Here is a 21592-nt window from a genome sequence, read left to right as displayed (position 1 = left end):
TTTTTTACTTTAAATTTGGACTGTTATGTCATTACTCAGCCCACACTGAAATTCAGACACACGCTATTTGTAAACTTTTCCCCACCAGCTTCTTCTGTTGATTATCTCTGAGTGTGGGACAGTTGGATTTAACCAGTCCAAATGCAATGTGAACTGTCAGAAGAAGCAGAAAGTTTTAATTACCTGACAAAGGCTATGAAAAACTACAAAAACACTAACTCTGTATGAGACTCATGAACGTGATAAACTGTTTCAGACATTTGCACTGCTCTATTGCACTAAGTGGTTTGTCCACACTTAGATCTTAGATCACTTAATGCACCTGCACCTCTGTAAACACACTCACGCTGATGCTCTGTGTCAAACTGTTGTTGTCTTTATCATATTTTAAATTTAATCTTCTTATGCATTCCCTTATAGTCTTATGGTTCTAAGTTTTTATAGTTTGTTATTTATCTAACACTTTATTTTATTGTAGCCAACTATTTAATACAATGTAATGTGCTATGTAACAATGAGTAATAACGTGTACCTATGCAGTACATACATAATGGCATAATGTGTTTTAGGTACATAATGTAATAAGACGTAAGACCCTTAGGGCTTACGGTTACAGTTTGGGTTTTATGTCTTATTATATTATGTACCTCCAAAGTATTAATACACATTATTCCATTGTGTATGTTACCTATAGGTACAAGTTATTATAGCACATTACATTGTACTTAATGTGGCAGGTACAATGTATCAAGGGTAGTGTAAAAAAAAGTGTTACCTTAGTTATATGTTGTATGTTCTTTTTTCGTGATGCACGATTGAACTGAAAAAAAAAAAGAATCCTAGTTGTGAACCTGTTCTCTAACAATGGCCAATAAAACAATTATGATTATGTGCAAGAATCGTCCCTCCTGGAACCGCCACCTTAACGTGGTGGAGGGGTTTGAGAACCTGAATGATCCTGGGAGCTCTGTTGTCTGGTCTTCGTGTCCCTGGTAGGGTCTCCCATGGCAAACAGGTCCTAGGTGACGGGTCAGACAAAGAACAGTTCAGAAGCTCCATATGAGAGACCAACAGGCCCGGTCAATTGTGAGGCTGTCCTTCCGTGGACCCACCACCTGCAGGAGGAGCCATAAAGGGCTGGTGCAAAGTGATTTGGGCAGCTCCAACAGCTGCCCCCACGACCCGGCAACGGACAACTGGAAGAGGATGGATGGATGGATGGATGGATGCAAGAATCGTAAAAATATAGCCTCTAACAAAATTCATTATTCTGGGTTCATAAATTGACATAAATTGACTCCAAAATGTAGACATGTCATAGCCAATTGGTTTTGAAAGCTCAGAATCTCTAGAACTCAGTCACCAAGCATTAACTGCCAGACACTTGCACAAGCTTTGGTCATTACTTGGTTGGTGAGGGGTTTTGGGATTTGGGAAGCAAGAGAAACAATTCTTTTAGGTTTAGCGTGAATTTGTTCTAGCCAAAGCACTAGCTCTATCTGGCAACCTAGAGAGAGCATTTTAATGTATTTGCAGTTGTCACTAAATCAACAAAAGAAATTCGTAAACTTACTATTTTCTTGGACATGCATAATGTTCTCAGGACAGACTAGCAGTAACATAGTAAGGCCACTAGATGGAGGCAGACATCCATGTTAGGACTGGAACACGTTGGAAATCGCTTGACCTGTATCCCTCTGTCTGGGGGACACATACAGGGAACGTCTGGGACTGCAATAGACCTACTTTACATTTTCTCCACTCATTTTACCTTCCCCGTCTCATCTCCTCGGCGCGCACGGGTCTGGATGCCCCGGCCTGGACCCGAATCTCACTCCAGCTGTGTCCAGTAGTTGGTACAGTCCCACAGGCAGGAGCGGCCGCGAAAAATATCTTTCCTAGGATAGTTGGTATATGAACCAATCACAAGTAATGAGAGTGAACCATATCGACCAATCAGCTTAACCCTGACCCTGCCCTGGCCACTAACCTTCAGGATAGTGGGGCGGGTGCCTAATCTTTATACAGCTCTGATTGGATGATGAATGCGCACTGTGTACCAACTATCCTAGGAAAAATATGTTCGTGGAGCGACCATGTTGGCGGTGTGGGGGTAGGTGCAAGTAGTAGTAGTGGTGGGAGGAAGTAGCGGCACAAAAGACATGGGATACTTTGGGCCGTCACTGATCGCAGCGTTCATCATGTCACGTCTGGACTATCGTTGCCTTTGAGTAACAAAATGTCTGCCTCGTTTGTCGCCTTTTGCATCCCTTAGGACGGAAACACGAGGCTGCGATTGAACTTGGGCTAAAAAAAATCTGTGCACACTTGCCCTGCTCCTGGATGGATCAGATGGGGATGGAGGCGGATCGGTCCCGCTTGGAAATATAACTCGTGATTTCTTTGGCTTCTTGGGCCTGGTTTGGCAAAAGGGGGGAAAAAAAACAAACAAACAAACAAACAGGCATCACGTAAAACGGGACGCAGAATTATACAGGTAAATGTCTTTCTGTTGCACGAACGCCTTTATTTACGCACTTGAAATGTGGAGCAGATTAAAATGGGCCGATACGCTGCTGCTGCTGCTGCTGCTGCTGCTGCTCGTCTGCCTGGCTCTGACCTGTCACCAACAAAGGAATGATTAAAATCCACGTGAATTCTACCCCAGGCCACCGCTGCCTGCAATTTTCTCCTTGAAATAGCACCGTACTCCTCTCATAAATGCTTAATACTGTAGTGAGTACGCAGGCATGCTGTGGCAATCCCCAGAGGAGTATTAGAGCCTCCCTATCTGCAATCAGATCCAAAAAAAAAAAAAAAAGTAGGGCAAGGTCAGCAGCCATAATTTGGATTAAATACAACAAGATTTTACCAACAGAATTGGGCATTGTAAGAAGATATGAGGTGATATTGCATTGAGCGTGCGTTCTGCCATGGGAAATGTCATTTGGTTCTTCTACTGTGGGTTCAGGGAGTCCACAGACCGGATTTAATTATGTCTATTACATTATGTAGTAGGCTGATACCATTATCATTGCATGTGTTTACTATTGATGACAAATATGCACTGATTGTCCAGGAACTACAAAAGAAATATATATATATATAGAACTGTTTGAAAATAATGAATTACAGAAAGCATTCAGACAACAACTGTGTCTCTCTCAACCATTATTGTGCTGTTTTCAGAAGGCTGTGACAAAGTTATTATTATCCAGTTATTGCCTTTGATACAGAAAGATACAGAGTGTGTGTTTTGTAGCTAAATTTGTGAAATGTTCAGTATGAGACAGTATACAAAGGAATATCCATTGGGGCTATATGACTCACTGCTGATTCAGATGGTGATAACTCTTAAAAGCAGGAAGTCACGTTTCTGCTCTGAAACCCTTACTAACTAGTCAAAGGCTGAGTCAGACCTTTTTCCTTGGCTCTGTTGCTTTCCTCGTCTCCTTGTGCTTCCCTTCGGTGTGTGTGGATGACTGTGGAGTTATGGCTGCTACACGTGGACTGTGTGCCAGGCAGTGTTTGAAGTCTCCCTGCTCCCACCACGGGCTGAATGTGATAAATGAACGGTGCGGTGACAGAGGGGAGCTCCACAGAGATACACTGCACTACACAACCCATCCCTATTTTAGGTTCTTTAGTTTAGCCATGTTTCGACACGTATATGTTTTTTATAGCTTCATGAACGGTTCATAGCTCTGGACAAAATGAATGGAGCCCGGATACTGGTTATAAAGAATTGACTCATTATTCATCCAAGCAGTTAATTACAATGTGGACATTAACATTAATATCTTATTCATTTACTTGCCTGTGCCATGTGCAGTTGCATGTTACTCAAAATACTACTGAAACCTGGAACGGTAAACTTGCTTTGATACAGTTTTATTCCATCCTTTTCTGCAGCCCTGTCTGGAGTCTTTTTTTTTAATGTCAGACAGTTCATTCTAGTAACACTTCTCAAAATAACATCACCACACAGACAGAGCTTTCAGGTATTCCCAGGAGACAGCGCTCTTCCCGAAACTACGTCTATTCTCTGACAGCACCAAACCGCCCCCCAGCAAAATTGCCCTCAGTGTAGTAGTAATGCGATTGTGTCAAGTTCAAAAGTACACCCTTGTCACAGCGCTCACAAATCTCCCACAGATTTTTGTCTCGGATCATCTTACTGTCGACCACAATGGCATAAATCACGTCTTGAGATTTTTATTGACGCCTAGTGTCCCGGCTCTGCGGCTTCACATCAGTGCGATCTTGTGACATTTCCGCGGGTCCCACTTTTAACCCCCTTTGGCATGGCAGGAATGTGTAGCAGGAGGAGATGGCGCGCCGGCAGCATCTGTGGGCGGGTTCTGGGGCCAGTCAAAAGCCGCGGGGTCCGGGGGCTCTCATCGCGCGGCAGCTGACGGGGAGGGTTTCACTCGCTGACTCCTGATTGATGGAGAGAGTCCACCAGCTCAACAGCTCAGCCACACAACTGCCAACTTCATCACAGGGAAGTCTAAGGGAGGGCTGAATGAGAGAGAGATGCGGCGGATAAATACAGGATTGATTGCAGGTGTTATGTGAAGAAATCGTTAGAGTTGTCACAATACTATTTTAAATACTACGTACTTTGCAGGATTAGCCTATCATGCATGCTATAGGACGAGGGAAGTCAAAGCACCTTGTTGAAACTTTCAGAATCCACTCTTGAAGATCCCTCTGACACCCACCTCAATGCTTCGTTTTCACAAACTATTCACATTTGAAATAGGCTATAATGGAAAGACTGGCCCACCCAGCAAGTCATTTTGTGTGAATCTGGCCTGAAGCTTTGAACCACTTCCACTGTGTTAGCTGAGCAGTTTGGCCTTGGCAGAAGTCGTTTATATTCTGCCCTATAGCCTTCCTCAGCACCTTCATGTAAAGCTGAAGCACTTTTGGAGTTATGACGGAGCGGAAACAGAGTCAGTCTTATCAGCAGTTTTGTGAAGCCTGTGTGGATTTCTCAGTCTGTGGTCAGGACCCACAGATGGGAAGTGTGGGCTCTGCGAGGTGATAAGAAAACACATTTGTGACTTAATTAGGTGATTCGAGAAAGCTTGGCAAGCCGTCTAAACTGCTTCAGGTTCTGTGGCTGCGATTGAGCTTAGTGCAAACTCGGTAAACTAGAACAAGAGGTCAGGGGTCAGCCATATATACAGGTTGTCTCTCAACATGTCTCATCTACAGCCTCATACACCATATTTAAGAGTATTTACAATTCATTCACCCTGTTTCTGTTTAACAAGATAATTCTAAAAAGCTGAGGAAAACACTAACCTTTACTATCCTCTTAAGTGTAAGTCTTAAATATAAGATTTTGAAGACAATGCTTTTTGGTGTCAACTGTCACCACTGCAACATAAAGTAACACACAAGTGATGCTACGTTTAGTATGTTGCTGTTGAAGTTTAGTAGAGTCAATCCTGTATTTATTTATACCATAGCAATTGTAATCTCGACCTGTGATGGTGATGAGTGTTTTCCCCTGAGCTCCAGGTGCTCCAGTGAGAAGTTCAGACAGGTGTTAGTAAGTGCCTGGCCTAGACTGTAGACTCCTCCTTGTGCAGCTCATCTCTGGTTAGTTCTGCTGTAGCTACCAGGGCACGCTCCCGTTGTACTCACACTATAGCAGGGAAGTAAGCCTTTGGTGAGGCTTGAATTATTCACTGAAAAGAAAAGCAGTTTTCTGTGATGTAAAGTTGTGCACTTAGAAGTAAAGCACCTAAAACAACGTGCACAGTTTTTTGTTTAATAGAGAGGCCCCGTTTGTAAATGTCATACAGAGACAATAGTGCCACTCCCCTCTCATCAGACAGAAGAACAGAGCCACTGGCTGATGTACGTTGTTATACGCACCTGTAAATGCCATATCAACCCTCTCACATTGTTTACTTGCTCTCATGTCTAGTGTACCCATTGACCAGGAGAGCTCTCATGTTTGCATGCTAAGTTGTAGGTCACGGTTTCTTCCCAGAGGCTCTGGGATGTTGTCAGCAATTACTTGCTATAATTAGCATCAAAGCAGATTTTCCTGTGTGGCTTCAGTGGCTCTGCTTTTCAGGAACGAGCCCGTGTTGAAACGCACTTCATTGAATCCCTTGATAACAGGAAGTCACGACTGATGCCTGTTCTTCGAATTTCTTTCTTTCTAAGCATTCGATTTTACATTAGCAAACATTGTGGCAGTGCATACAGTTCAGACAGAACAGAACATATGAACGTTATTTCTTATGTCCTGTTAGGGCTGTGAGCTTATAGGGTGATCACAGTCTTATTGTCATCATTTATTATTATTATCATCCTCTTTGGCAAAACCATGGACACTAATCCTTCAATTGGTCCAAGATGTTGACATTAGACTAATCATGCTCATCAAGTATTTAGGATTTAGAAAATTTAGGATTAATTATCTGCTTTATAAATATATTCTGACCTACTGGTCTTTTCTGTCTTCTTGCGCTTTTGTAATTGTAAAGCATGCAATTATATGAAATGAAAATGACTTTATTTCTCATCATGAATATCAAAAATAGATTTATCCTTGTGATCTAGTCATATTGTCACACAGACACAATGCAAACCAATTAGTGCCTGTTTTGCGCAGCGGCAACATCCTAAACAGCACAACAGGTGAAAAAAGAAGATTATTGAACTATATTATTCACATGTCAGAGGTACAAATCTGGAGAGAGTTTTAATAAAAAGCCAGAAGATTTTGACAGTGAAAAATGTAAATCTCACTCCTTCCAAGCTAAAAACTGTCTAAGAAAAGAAAGGCATCAGTGTATTTGTTGGGTCAGCAGTAAACTTTCCACTTTTTTTCCCCAGCTGTCTGTGGAATAGTGTGGTTTGGTAATTTATACAGGAACAGATTTTAAGTGTAGATAATATACAATATATACAACCACTGTTGAAAAATCGTCACATCACATTTTGATACTATTTATTCCAGCCACACAGCTAAATTTTGTGATCCATTAGTCATAATACCACACTAAGCCTCCAGTAGGTCCATAAACCTTAAAGAACCCCTTAATGCTGTATAATCTAAGATGACACATTACAGTAAGGCCTGGTCAATTCACAAATTCTCATAATTTCAAAAACAATAAACAGAAAAATCATAGCTGCGTTAGCCCTGTGAGATCTCTTTGATTTAGTCTGCTGCTGCCCACTCTTGAAGTCCTTGTGCAGAACTTGTAACTTGTAATTACCAGTTTCATTGCAGACGTGCGTTCTGAATCTTTGGTCTCTCCGCCGGCCCGTTTTGCTGATTTCTTTGGCAGAGATTCTGTCAAGAACCCGATGACCTTTGCATGACAGCTCTGCCTCCACCTCTCCTCCATATCACACGGCTCCACAATCACAGAAACATTTCTTACTTCTGCACCACTTTTATTAAGCATCACGTGATTGCTGCTCCGTAATCTAGTCAAGCCCCCTATAAAGCTGCTTCGTTCAAATCATTTTCATGCTGTAAGCTTCTCAACTAACCCCCTATTTCATCTTTGTAAAGCATATAATGTGGCCTATCTCCGTCCATTTAACACAGACAGTCTCCTCGCAGTGACGTTTTGGCAAAATGAAACACTTCTAACTCAGCGGAGCGCCCGGGTCTTTACGAGCGTGTCTGATTGAGCCCACATTTTCCGGTGCTTTGCTTCACTAAAGAGTCCCTCACTGTGACGAGAGCCGAATGATGTTTGGAGGAGGAATGACAGTCACGCCAAACGGGAGACGGGATTGTTTTTTAGGCAGACCTCGAAAGACAGTTGCTTTACCACAAAAGTTAAACATTGTGGTATAATTGGATAGAAGCAATTAGACAGCAGCACAAGTTTTCCAATGAAAGTTTATTTTGTGTTATGTAAGCCAATGGACGATTATTAAAAAATGTCAAACCTTATTTCATGTTTTCCTAATTCAGTGCAGTCATGATTCAGAGCAGATTTGGAACTGATCCACATGTCCTCATTATTACAAGGCTTATGGTGTTAGCATGTGCGCAACATTTTTCATTTCATAGCCTGCATTCCTGGCCATGTGTTGCAATCTGTGTCCCGAACTCCAGCGGGAAAATACATCATTTCATACTTACAGCGGCTGCAGAAAGTTTTCAGACTCCTTTTACATTTTTTATATTGATCACCCTACAATTATACATGGACATTGATGCTATGAACACATAGAAACTAAAAGGTCATAGTAACATTCATAAGTGTTCAGGCACACAACAACAACTGCAGATCCATTGTGGTGTTACAGGAAGGTACAGCCTCCATATGAGCTCAAGTGTAGATTTCATAATTATAACAACATAGGAGTAAGTGGAGTACTGTGGATGCCTCCTGGACTCAGTGTGAATCCTACTGTCTTCAGGACGAGACTATGGGCTGTGTAAAGAGCAAAGAGGACAAAGGCCCCGCCATGAAGTACCGTCCAGAGAACTCCACTGGTCCCGACCCGAACCCGGCAGCGCCTCCTCACACGGGCCACTATGGACCGGACCCCACCCAGCAGCAGCAGCAGGGCCAGCCCCCCTCCTCGTCCAGCACAGCGCCGGTCAACTTCAACCACAACATCACTCCTTTCGGCGGCTCCTCGGCGGCCATCACTCCCTTCGGCGGGGCGTCCTTCTCCGGGCCCGTGTCCAACTCGTTCTCAGGAGCTGTATCAGGTGAACTAACTCAGCTTTGTTTGTAAATTAGTTTAATTGCGCTGGGCTTGAAGAAAAATGAATCTTCACTGTTGTACATGGTCAGTGCTCAGCAATAATGTATATCATTTTGACCTTTAGGAATTTTTTTGCGATGTTGCTTTTTTGGTGTGGTAGTTTCTTTATGCCACAACAAGACTTTATAATATGTCAAATGTTGCATAAAAACAAATTAACTTTGGCTTGGACACAAGTCATAGTTTTCAAAATAAATCGGGGCTGAACTTATGTTGATTTCATATCTGCACTGCAAAAAGCCATGAAGAAATATTTGCAGTTTTCTTGAAATATGAAATCTAGAAATCTGACCATGGGTCAAGTTTTTACTCTTAAATTAGAAAAAATATCTAATTGCTCTCAAAATGTGTCTTTATTTACTTGAAATAAGATGTTGTTGGTGCTTTGAGAATAAAAATGTCTCTCACAGATTTCTTGAAATAAGCTCCTCAAACCAAAGATACAGAGTTTTTTAGTGTAGTTTATTTACATTCATTTTCTACAGAAATCACATCATCACACAGTAATGAAAGGGCAAAAGGACTAGGCTGAAGCTAAAAAGCTTTTGTGTGCCTATGCCATATTCAATACTTTCCATACAAGTGCATTTCACATATGTACAGTATTCCCATTGGGAACACAACTGAAAACAGCTGCATCTCACAATTTACATGACAGTGAAATAGATTATTCCTGAGTTTACCAGTTTCAATGAAAATATACAAAGCTCAAGTATTCCATTTTCATATCCAGTCATAAGCGTGTACCTGTTTATAAGTTAAATATTCCTACTACAATAACATTACATACACCATATAATCAGTAACAAAGACCTTACAATTTGCAGCATTTGACATGGGAAGAGTGACAGAAAACAAACTTGACCGATGCACGTTTTTCCAACAGTGTCATAATGGTTTGGCATAAAAGATTAGGAATTATTACTGCAAGGATTCTGTATCATCTGCTATAAGCTTATTAGAAAAGAAGTATTACTGTAATTCGTACACAGTATATTGTTTTTGGCTTGAAGATCTAACATGAGTTCGTGGTGAAAGAATGATGAGACACCGCATTGACAAAGGCCATTATGGTCAAAGCACTACCTTCACTTCCTCATCAAACACAGCAGGAGGTTTTTTTTCAAATCCACTGTATTAGATCCACTTGTTTTCCGTCTTACGGCTCAGGTGTGATCGCTGATATGTTTCATCAGCTTAGGGTGATAGGCCCAGCGACAAGGTGCAAGCCTGCTGTTTAGGCGGGATTAAGTTTGTAATCTGCAGTGCGTGGGATTATCTGCTCATAAAGGGGTGGCGGTGGTATCATCTCGCCTCTGCATTTGCTTTATGGCAGAGATAATGGGATTAGTCTTCTTGACACAATTGCTGTCAGCGGTGGGCACACATGAATGTCATCTGTCTGCATTGTTGACTTACCCGACGCAGGATCCGACGAGTATTTAATTTGTGATCATGTAATTAAATTGGCTTGATGGGATTTCCATTATGGCTTTTATCAGTCTGATTTATTGACTTTCCCCTCAGCGCTGTTGTGTCTGGGTGTTTCTTGTATACAGAATAATTGGCGTCATATTTTCTGCGCACACAAGCAGAACAAATCAATGGAGAGTGAGCGTCCAGATCTCCGGCTAATAAATGAGCATATTGAGCGGGATCTCTAGCTCTTTTCGGCTGTCATGAAGCCAAAACATGCACAATAGGCCAGGGAGGCACAATGAATCGCCATTGACTGTAATTATTTAGGTACTACAATATATCCTTCCTAACTGTATGTAACTATGGGATTTCCCCATGTTTTTTTTTAAGGTGGTGTTACGTTCTTTGTGGCCTTGTACGACTATGAAGCCAGAACCTCTGATGATCTGTCATTTAAGAAAGGAGACCGGTTTCAGATCATCAACAATACGTGAGTATGACCAACTTGTTAGAGCAGGCTTTGAATACAAGTTCTCGCATTGTTTTTCATTTTTCTCACACAATTTAAAATCTCCACTCAATCTCTCAAGCTGTGCAAGACAATGGGACAATTCTACTATTATCTGCCATGGCCACTTTATATTTGCGGAAAAGATTATAAAAGCAGTCAAGCGTTGTTATAAGGATTATTAATTAATGTTGAAAAGTAATACTATGAGCAAATGCATTCACTTAAGGTCTGTCATCTCCAAGACATTAACTTATCCGGCAAATTCTGTCCCACTGAACCAGGTCTGCCAGTGTAAGCAATAGCCCTCCCTGCATCAGTCTTCCCAAGGTGACTGTTAAACGCTCTAAGTCCTCTCTCCCTCCCGTGTCCCCCACAGAGAAGGAGACTGGTGGGAGGCGCGCTCCATCAACTCCGGGAAGAAAGGCTACATCCCCAGCAATTACGTGGCCCCCGCTGACTCCATCCAGGCCGAAGAGTAAGGCTTTGTACCCGGCTTTCATAACCAATATAGTTCCCCTCTAGACCCGCAGCACAAGGAGAGGAGTGACACTAGTATGAGACTGCAGATTGCATCAAGACATAATCTGGCTATAAATGAATAGGCTGGGCTCAAGATGATCGACAATTTTTCATGATATCAGATGGAGAGCCTGATATTTCTTTGGGTGATTTACTTTTTTTTGAAAGAAATAGCTGAAAAGAAAGCAGAAAAGCCTAATGATGTTGAATCTGATCATGTTTGCTACAGTTTGGGTCAAGTAGTTTTGCAATTAACCCATAAAGTCCTTAAACTTGTGAATGCAACCCATACGAGGGCTTCATATGATTGGATTTCGAATTGAAATGACCTCTGACCTGAGTCTGAACTGGTAATCTGTCTGTGCACAGGTGGTACTTTGGTAAAATGGGACGGAAAGACGCGGAGAGGTTGCTTTTGCTCCCCGGGAATCACAGAGGAACTTTTCTGGTGCGAGAAAGTGAAACCACTAAAGGTGATTTCTCTCCAAGACACACATTTTTGTCTCGTAGTTAATCAACAATCATGTTTTTTATGTAATGTTTGGTTACTGACTTTTTCTTTATGCTCTACCAGGCGCTTACTCTCTCTCCATACGAGACTGGGATGAAGCCAAAGGAGATAACGTGAAGCACTACAAGATCCGTAAGCTGGACAGCGGCGGATACTACATCACCACTCGGGCGCAGTTCGACACGTTACAGAAGCTCGTCAAGCATTACTCAGGTCCGTACACGGAACAGCCCCAGCGCTCGCGTACTCTCTGTGTCATCATCTCTCTCTCTCTTTTCATCTGACTTTGACACAACTACCACTTTACGACCACTTCTCCTCATTCATTTTTCATCACAGTCACTAAGAGAGTATCTAAATGCGACCGCACCAAATTGCGATGAAACAGAGCTTGAAAGAGCGTCTGCCTTCGGAGACTGTGGCGGCGCAGCTGGGGTTTGTTAGTGTGTCGCCTTTTCATCTTGGTTGTTTTTTCTTTTTTCTTTTTTTACAGAGCATGCGGACGGGCTGTGCCACAAGCTGACCACAGTTTGCCCCACGGTGAAGCCTCAGACGCAGGGACTGGCCAAGGACGCCTGGGAGATTCCCCGCGAGTCCTTACGGCTGGAGCTCAAACTGGGGCAAGGCTGCTTCGGAGAGGTCTGGATGGGTAAGGGACGAGCCACTTTATAGACTCAACACAAGAAATGCGAGACAACTGCCATATTTTCTGGACTATAAGTCGCACTTTTTTCATAGTTTGGCTGGGGGTGCGACTTATGCTAAGGTGCGACTTATATATCACAATATATAATATAACATCTTGGTTATTTTCACACTGACAGCCGCTAGAGGGCGCTCTCTCACCAGCATCTGCTAATCCTGTACCACTGAAATTTGAAAAAACAGTTTAAAAGAAAAAGTTTGGAGTGAGCGAGACACTTGTGAGGGACTGGCGAAAAGCGGAGGTCACTCATGCTGCAATGAAGGAAAAAAAAAGAAAGAATCAGGGGCTAAAAGCTAGATGGCCACAGCTAGAGGAACAAGTTCGCAAATACTGCTTGAACAACGTGATGCCGGGAGAGGCTTGTCAACGGTATAGTTGTGCCTTCATGTCAAGGTAGTTGCCAAGGCTGGTGCGACTTATACCCCGGGGCGACTTATAGTCCGGAAAATACGGTAGCTCCATTGAACTATATTCAGTCTATTTTAGTCCGCGTTTGGGAATGCTCCACTTCCTGCAGTTGCTTCCTCTGTTTATCAGCAAAGATCATATCACTCAATGGGACATCTCTCGCCAAATATCTTTCCAAAAATAATACCCCACTTTTCTTCCGCTCATCCTCACCCCAGCTCCACATTTCTTAATAAGGGGATATTTTGCGACGCGCATGACGGCACTTGCCTCCAATTACAAGCCCTAATTAAATATATCGTCCTTTTCTCCCAGGTCATTAACGGCGCTGATTACCCCGGCCGCCTATGGGCATTCACTCACTCTCAGCCTTGTCTTCTTAACAGGGACGTGGAACGGCACCACAAAGGTAGCCATAAAGACGCTGAAACCGGGAACGATGTCTCCGGAGGCCTTCCTCCAGGAAGCGCAGATCATGAAGAAACTACGACACGACAAACTCGTACCTCTTTACGCAGTGGTGTCGGAGGAGCCCATCTACATAGTCACGGAGTACATGGCTAAAGGTACAGTGACAGCACGCTCCAATACTGAAGCTTCAGACTTACAGTATACTATAGAGGCTGTATCTGTCTGTTTATTAGCAATGATGTTGACTGAGCGAGCAGTAAACTAATTTCCTTAACCAGTTTATAAGGATCAGATGTTGCTTGTTAACACAGAGAAGAGGTTTATTTTTAAAGAAAACTCTGCGCTTGAGGCAGGACTCTTTGTGGTAGAAGTATCGCAATGAAGTTGATGGCCTTGGCTTTTTAGCGTTGTCAGACATGCACACATGGATTTCCTGCTGTAAAAAACCTCAGCAAATCCCCAGTTAGTGCATTGCTAAACCACCGGTGACTTTAAAGTGTAAAATACTTGACTTAGCGTTTACACTGAAGTATTCTGTTGCTACTGTGTGTTACCGACCACAGTTCCTTTCACTGGCCATCTTCTCCGACCAGAATCCTTGTCATAAAATCATGTTTCGCGGTGAAGCTTGTATTAATATTCATTTCTCATAACCAGATCTAGGAAAAGCTTAGTTTAAATATTTACAGAGCAGAGGTCATTGGTATGCAGCTGCTCCGTTAGCCTCACCTACAGTATATCATATCCGTGTGGCATTTACAGTCTTGTTGCTTTTATAGGGAGCTTACTGGACTTCCTGAAAGAGGGTGATGGAAAGTTCCTCAAACTCCCTTTACTGGTGGACATGGCCGCGCAGGTGAGACACCGTTTGTGAGCTGATGAGTTGCTAAGAATATATATAAGTGTAGCCTCCTTTCCTCTGACTTGCTTTCGTGCTTTCTTTGCTCATATTGCTGTGCCCGGTATTGTCATTTGTGCTCAGATTGCAGACGGCATGGCTTTTATCGAGAGGATGAACTACATTCACAGGGACCTACGCGCCGCCAACATCCTCGTGGGTGAAAATCTGGTGTGCAAGATCGCAGACTTCGGCCTGGCCAGGTTGATAGAGGACAATGAGTACACAGCCAGGCAGGGTAAGCATACAAATGCACTAATGACTGCTGCGGGGATAAGTGAGCCAGCAAACGGAGGACTCTGTAGCCTCCTTTCATGGTGCGCTGAATTATTAGTGGAAAGCCAGATGCCATTGATTTTACAGATTTCCTACGGTGCATACGCTCTGGAAACAGTCTTTAAGTGTGACCTTACTCAGAGTCTGTGTACTACTGCTTATATTGTAACAGCACTGAAGTAAAAGTAAGAAATATTGAAGCAGAACTGATTGTAGTGTAAGGCTCACAATTTATCACAATCAAATCAAAGTTGCAGTTTGAATGGTTGCCATCTGCAAATCGTAAACGGCTGTAATAACAGTACAACGGTCATATAAATGTATTTATTTATTTATAGGGATTTATTGTGTTTAAAACCTGCTAACCCTTTACTTACCACCTCTACAGATGCGTTCAGAAAAGCACATGATTCTTGTATGTGACGGTTCATTGTTAAGTGTGCACTCTAAACAAAAAGGTTTGCAAATATAATCACAAGCCCAATCAGGCCATCCTGCAGGACATGGAGTTCTACACAAAAGCAGACACGTGCCCTCTAGTGGATCCTTTTATACATACATCCTTTTCTCTTCTCTCTCCAGGGGCTAAATTCCCCATTAAATGGACGGCTCCGGAGGCCGCCCTGTACGGCCGCTTCACCATTAAATCTGACGGCTGGTCCTTCGGCATCTTACTCACCGAGCTCGTCACAAAAGGCAGAGTGCCCTACCCAGGTAAGAGACGGGCGCCCAACACTGGAGCTGAATGAAGCGTCGTCCGAGGGGGTGATTTATGGACGGTCTTATCAGTTCTTGGCCGGCCATTAGACGTCCCGCTGGCGTGCTTGTTAATGTCGGAGGATGAAGTGGAGCGGTCCCGCGCGGCCTGCACTGGTTGTTGATGCCTCTGCAGGGGTGAGGGGCGCACACATGAGCCCCTCCCTCACACGCACGGGAGAGAGATTAGATTGGACCATCTGTCGGGGCACGATCGGGAGATTGAGCACCACCGTTGTTTATTGCCATCTGCCCGACTGATACCGTCTCGGGAATGGGACGCACGCCTCGAGCTCAGCTGCCACCACAAATATTTTGACTTTTAATAAATCGGCTATGCACTCATTAGGGATGTAATTAGAAGTGGTGTTTTTCTTCTTAAATTAAATATCCTCTTTCGAACTTCAATTGAATTAAGGCTGTGTTTATGCTTGCATTTTATTACCACTAGCAATAATCGTTTTCCCTATACTTGTTTTTAGTAGCAGGGTCCGTAAATTTTCAATTACATCCAAAGACGCCGATTAATGGCTTTTGTCTCTGTGGATAATTTAAAAAAAAATCCCTTTACGTTGTTTGTGTTCCTTGGAAATGAAAAGGATTTGCCTGTGACACTCGTGTATGTGATGCGCTTCAGGCATGGTGAATCGGGAGGTGCTGGAGCAGGTGGAGAGGGGCTACCGCATGCCGTGTCCCCAGGGCTGTCCGGAGTCTCTGCATGAGTTGATGAAGCTCTGCTGGAAGAAAGAGCCAGACGAAAGGCCAACCTTCGAGTACATCCAGTCCTTCCTGGAGGACTACTTCACAGCCACGGAGCCCCAGTACCAGCCCGGGGAGAACCTATAGCCCACCAACTCTGAACTTGTACTGTCTATTACACTTTACATATGACTGAAAATAGCATAGAGTTAACGACCACTACCTGATGTATCTCCTGTGTCCAGTGTCCGCAGACATTTCATTTTTGTATGTTCGCTTTATTTATGGTACGACGTCACAAATCATATCTAAGCGTGTTTGAGCAAGACTTGTTTTGAATGTTGTTGGCTTTTTATGGTCGGGATTTGCAGTATGTGAACTAAGCTGTGACAGTGTCTTGACTACAATTATAATTAGTAAATTATACAATAGATCAAACATAGAACCGACAAAAAGTTAAATTATTGGCAAAACATTTATATCACCGCTCATATTTAATGGTCTATGATTATTTAATGGCTAATCTCACATATTGTGCACAAATATGTTATATGTTCTAGTGCAATTTTTCTAAGGAAGTCCACATTTTAAGTGTCTTCCTCATGTTCTTTGATCAGGTTTATTCCTCATCTTTTTTTGTTTTTGTTTTTGCTGTCCTTACGGTCATCACTGCCCAGACTGATGGATACGTAAAACTGAAGTGGATAATGTTGGAGAGAGACTGTGTGATGGTGAAAAAACCTTCTGGGCTGAAGTCATGACCAACTATTTAAGAGTTTTCTCCTTTTTACAAACCTTAATGTGTCGACCGACTCATGGGACCTATTCGTGTATTCCATGTTAGACATACATTTCCAATCTCTCCTTTCTAGACTGCAGTATTATGTTCATATTTAAATGAATGGGTGATCGTGTGGCTTTGTATATTACAAAGTCCCCTTTTTATAGCAACATCACATCATAGCCAACTTCATTTGAGGGGAACACTGGGAACGTGTTGGGGGAATCGCTTTGGCAGTTTTTCAAATAAAAAAAGTCATTTTACTATTTTCCTGTGGTGGTTTTGTCTCTTTAAATGTGACTGTTTTGTGAACCAATGGCAGCCGGAGATGGGCGGGACTAAAACTAGGAGCAACAACAGTAGCCTTGCTCCGTAATTGTTACTCCAGCGCTTTGAATGACAAAATGTTGCACAAAATAATCACTTTGACAGTCAGAGATGTGCGATTCCCCACGTCTTCGGAGCAACATGGCTCAGATGCAATGGTGAGCCATTTTCAGCGCGTCATGTGACTGACAGTGAGCCAAGCATTTGTTGTAAAAGCTTAATACGCGTATTAACTCATTCCATTGTTTTTCCTTTACAGCACACTGATCCGGATTACTCCGCTGCATATGTTGTTATTGACACGGATACTAATATGAAGGGATTTGGCCTCACATTCACTTTGGGCAAAGGCACAGACATTGGTAGGACTTTGGACTGATCCTGAATGCTGCACTAAATCCTGATTTTCTAATGAACTTAAACTCCACTTACTCACAAGCCTTAAGGGGTTCATAGAAAATAGTTCCCAGAAAGAGAAAAATCAACTGCATGTTTTAAGTCAAGTGTTAAGAAGTGAATATTTGTAGCTTACTGCCACCTGCTGGTGACACAGGGGAGTAGCCTTGGAGTAATTACTGTGTCACTACCACAGATTTCAGCACAACATTTTGATGTGGCTTTCTTGTGCAGTGGTTTGTGCTGTGAAGGCTCTGTCAGACCTGGTCGTTGGAAAATCCTTGCAAGAAATTGTAGGAGACTTTCGAGGGTTTTACCGCCTCCTCAGCAGTGACAGCCAGATGAGATGGGTAACGTCACATTTCTGTATTATAACTTTTTTTTAAAAACAAAAGAAAGTATGGCTTGATGTGCACATCTTTATGAAAACAGTTAGGCCCTGAGAAAGGGGTCATTCATCTGGCAACAGCAGCCATCCTCAATGCTGTGTGGGACTTGTGGGCACGAGCTGAAGGAAAGGTATAAACCGCTATGGTAAAGAAATTAATAAACTGTATATTTTACGCAGATCAGTTTATTATCTCTATTTTCCACTATAGCCTCTATGGAAGCTACTTGTTGACATGGTGAGTAACAGGAGATTAACTGTACATATGAGCTGGATTTTACTCTAAAGAATAACCTTTCGTTTTTGTTCATTCAGGACCCAAAGCAGATTGTGTCATGCATCGACTTCAGATACATCACTGATGCGCTGACGGAGGACGAGGCTTTAGGTGAGGCTGATTTGTAACTCCCGAGACGTTACTAAAAAGAGCTGCTCTCTCATTTTCTTTTGCCTTTTGGCTTTCACATTCAGACATCCTGATGAAAGCTCAAGAGGGCAAACGGCAGAGAGGTGAGCCGTCTTTAAAGGCCACTTTGCAGAATTTAAAAGCCTCTTTAGCACTAACTCGAGTGCTTAACCCTTCATAATGGATTCCCGTGCTCCATGGCCACTCTATTAAGACACACTAATCATTCTCATCACCTGTGTGCACCTCATTTTGCCTTCCAGAGGAGCAGATGCTAAAAGATGGCTATCCAGCTTACACCACGTCCTGTGCCTGGCTCGGATACCCAGACGAGCAGCTCAGGCAGGTTTGTTTCTAAGATGTTTCAGGCCATACACCACTTGCCTTTCACTGAATCATGTCAATGCTCTTAAGCTTTGCACAGATGCTCTACAAAGTGGCTGGACCAAGTTTAAAGTGAAGGTGGGTGCTGATCTGGAGGATGATCTCCGCCGCTGCCGTCTCATCAGGAACATGATTGGACCAAAAAACACATTGGTAAGACGCTGTAAAAAGCAAATTAGGAGGATATTTTTCCTGTTAATGTCTGTTTTGTCTTGTAGATGATCGATGCCAACCAGAGGTGGGATGTGTCTGAGGCTATCAGCTGGGTGTCCAAACTGGCCGAGTTTAGACCTTTGTGGATTGAGGAGCCCACATCACCAGACGACATCTTGGGACATGCTGCCATCTCTAAAGTAAGATCTGTTCATTTTTTGTTTTAATACTATGGTTTAAACTGAATTTGATTTGTTGTTACAGGCTTTGGCTCCATTGGGAATCGGAGTGGCCACAGGGGAGCAGGTCAGATTGAAAACTATACAAATACCTAATGCAGCCATACACCTCACTAACACATTCGTTTCTCTCAAGTGTCAAAACAGAGTCATGTTTAAGCAGTTCCTTCAAGCCTCAGCTTTGCAGTTTGTCCAAATAGACAGCTGTCGACTGGGCAGCGTCAATGAAAACCTCGCGGTGATGCTGATGGCGCACAAATTTAAGGGTACAACACTTGCACTGCATTTTCAAACAGGTTTTCAACAGGGCTACAGCTAAACAATGAACATGATTTCCCAGTGCCCGTTTGCCCACACGCCGGAGGAGTTGGTCTGTGTGAACTTGTCCAGCACCTAATTCTGTTCGACTACATCAGTGTGTCTGCAGATCTCAACAACAGGTACAGTATAAAGCCAGACATACTCTCACATATGAACACTTGTTTTAATCATTTACTTCTCAAAGGATGTGTGAATATGTGGACCACCTTCATGAACACTTCACATCCCCAGTAATTATTCAGGAAGCACACTACATGCCACCAAAGGTAACGTAAAACACATTATGATTAAGAACCATTTAGCATTTATATTTTGTAAATTCTATTTTCAGAATCCGGGTTATTCTTGTGAAATGGTGGAGTCATCAGTACTGAAACATCAATACCCAGAAGGAGAGGTGTGGAAGACAAAATCTTTATTTGTATAAAATCTGAACACAACAGTTTAACACTAAGTACGCCTTTAAGAATTTACAAAATGATAAATAAAACCAACATTAATCTGTAAAATATTTATAAAAATTAATTACACAATGCTTTTAAAATTAGTCCTAGTTTTTAAACAGCCATCTGCATTTTGATGATAGGATGAGGGTTGTAGTCACAGATTTCAAAGTCTTCAGCACGGAAATCATCTATACTCTCCACCTTTCGAAGAATCTTTAGTTTGGGGAAGGGGCGGATTTCTCTCTGGAGCTGCAAATGGGTGTATTTAAAGTTGTTAATAGGCAAAAGAGAAATAAAATTGATTGAAATATATTTTTCTCTTCCAAAACTCACCTGTATTTTCAGAGGCTCGATGTGATTGACATAAACGTGAGCATCTCCCAAAGTGTGCACAAAATCCCCAGGCTGAAGGGATAAACAATATGTGAACGTAATACACTGCATTCATAAATATGAGACATACTAGAATTGCCCTTACCTTTAGTCCTGTGATGTGGGCGATCATGTATGTTAGAAGTGCGTAGCTAGCTATATTGAAAGGCACTCCCAGGCCCATGTCACCTGAACGCTGGTAAAGCTGACACGACAGCTCCCCATCGCACACGTAGAACTGACAAAGGGCGTGGCAGGGAGGCAGAGCCATGTGCGGCAAATCTGCAACAACAGAACGGTGTCATATTGATAAACAACCTTGTATAAAATTAACACATTTCCTACTTAGTTTGGTTTGTACCTTTCGGGTTCCAGGCGCACATGATGATCCGTCTGTCCTCTGGATTACTTTTGATGGTGTCAATTACTTTCTGCAACTGGTCAACGCCTTGTCCTGTGTAATCTGGGTAATTTAAAACACAATTTCATCCACACGTAGCTTTAAATGAAGTCTCAAAGGCAAATCAACAGCTCCAGACATTTGACAGACATGACTGTGTTAGCGGTTACGCGAGTAGGAAGCATAGCATACCTGCATGCATGTTTGTGTACTCCGCCCCAAAGTGTCTCCACTGGAAGCCATAAACAGGCCCTAGATCTCCCTCTTCTCGGTCAGTGAACCCGCTCTTGTCCAGGAAGTCTCGAGAACCATTAGCGTCCCAAATCTTAACTCCTTTCATTGACAGCTCTTTGGCATTGGTTGATCCCTGTAAACATGACCAACGTTCAGATATAAAAAGGAACAATAACAAATCAATAAAGATAGCAGTCCAAACCTCACTTTAATGAACCAAAGGAGCTCTTCAAGGATGCCTTTCCAAAACACTTTCTTGGTGGTCAACAAGGGAAATTGATCTGTAAGAATAGTAGAAGTGAGTTTGTATTCAGTGCATTAACAGCTGCAATACAGAGACGCCAACAGGGGGCAGTATATCAATATCTATTTCACCAAATTAGTTCACCAAATACTACATCCAATAATCAAGCATTTTACATTTTAATAGTTTTGGTCAGAAATTAAAATAAACTAGAAAAGTGTTACGATTCAGAATCCTGCAAGGAAACATTAAATATGTAAATACCACTGTAGGCTTATACTGTTACACTCACCTCTGAGGCTGTATCTCGCCTGTGCACCGAACATGGAGATGACCCCAGTCCCAGTTCTGTCGCCCTTTGTGCGTCCCTGTTGCAGAATGTACCGAATGAGATCCAGATATCCTCGTTCATCACAAAACACGCCGAAACTGCTCTTTGTTTCCGCAGCTTGAGTCGCCTCTTCTTCCACCTGGCCCTCTTTGAAGCGCTGCTGTGTGTGGATGTCTGCCGTAGCGGGCATTTTGGCGCAATATCAATGAAATGCAATGCAAACTAGTGCTACACTGAAGTGTGCGCTGCAAAATAAACTTTCCCGGGTAATTTCATTGCTTTGTACT

The 21592-nt window shown here is 42.7% G+C and overlaps 3 protein-coding genes across 5 annotated transcripts; 2 read left to right on the top strand and 1 right to left on the bottom strand.

The window, feature by feature from the left end:
* Nucleotides 1–2095: 2095 nt before the first annotated feature.
* Nucleotides 2096–16397, top strand: LOC306978031 (tyrosine-protein kinase yes-like). The gene is made up of 12 exons (XM_079576488.1): nt 2096–2497; nt 8416–8713; nt 10579–10678; nt 11076–11174; nt 11588–11691; nt 11793–11942; nt 12223–12378; nt 13230–13409; nt 14034–14110; nt 14237–14390; nt 15011–15142; nt 15822–16397. Exons 2-12 carry the CDS (start codon nt 8425–8427, stop codon nt 16028–16030), a joined length of 1650 nt encoding a protein of 549 aa, XP_079432614.1. The 5' UTR covers nt 2096–2497; nt 8416–8424; the 3' UTR covers nt 16031–16397.
* Nucleotides 16398–17044: 647 nt separating this feature from the next.
* enosf1 (enolase superfamily member 1) lies at nt 17045–19817 on the top strand. 3 transcript variants are annotated; one of them, XM_079576525.1, is made up of 15 exons: nt 17051–17149; nt 17251–17353; nt 17622–17737; nt 17820–17906; nt 17987–18013; nt 18091–18163; nt 18247–18285; nt 18445–18527; nt 18596–18718; nt 18784–18918; nt 18983–19024; nt 19094–19223; nt 19298–19397; nt 19463–19544; nt 19610–19817. In XM_079576525.1, exons 1-15 carry the CDS (start codon nt 17069–17071, stop codon nt 19703–19705), a joined length of 1317 nt encoding a protein of 438 aa, XP_079432651.1. In that variant the 5' UTR covers nt 17051–17068; the 3' UTR covers nt 19706–19817. The 3 variants fall into 3 exon arrangements, with proteins under 3 accessions (XP_079432653.1, XP_079432652.1, XP_079432651.1); XM_079576527.1 differs by lacking the exon at nt 17251–17353 and having other exon boundaries at nt 17045–17149; nt 17824–17906; XM_079576526.1 differs by lacking the exon at nt 17251–17353 and having other exon boundaries at nt 17045–17149.
* tyms (thymidylate synthetase) lies at nt 19706–21534 on the bottom strand. Its single transcript, XM_079576528.1, has 7 exons — nt 21267–21534; nt 20938–21011; nt 20689–20863; nt 20458–20559; nt 20203–20378; nt 20058–20129; nt 19706–19973 (listed from the first exon to the last, which is right to left on the bottom strand). Exons 1-7 carry the CDS (start codon nt 21493–21495, stop codon nt 19836–19838), a joined length of 966 nt encoding a protein of 321 aa, XP_079432654.1. The 5' UTR covers nt 21496–21534; the 3' UTR covers nt 19706–19835.
* Nucleotides 21535–21592: the final 58 nt, after the last annotated feature.

Source organism: Gobius niger (genome assembly GCF_951799975.1).
Source record: "Gobius niger genome assembly, chromosome: 18".
Taxonomy (NCBI): Eukaryota; Metazoa; Chordata; class Actinopteri; order Gobiiformes; family Gobiidae; genus Gobius; species Gobius niger.
This window is presented reverse-complemented; position numbering and strand designations above follow the sequence as displayed.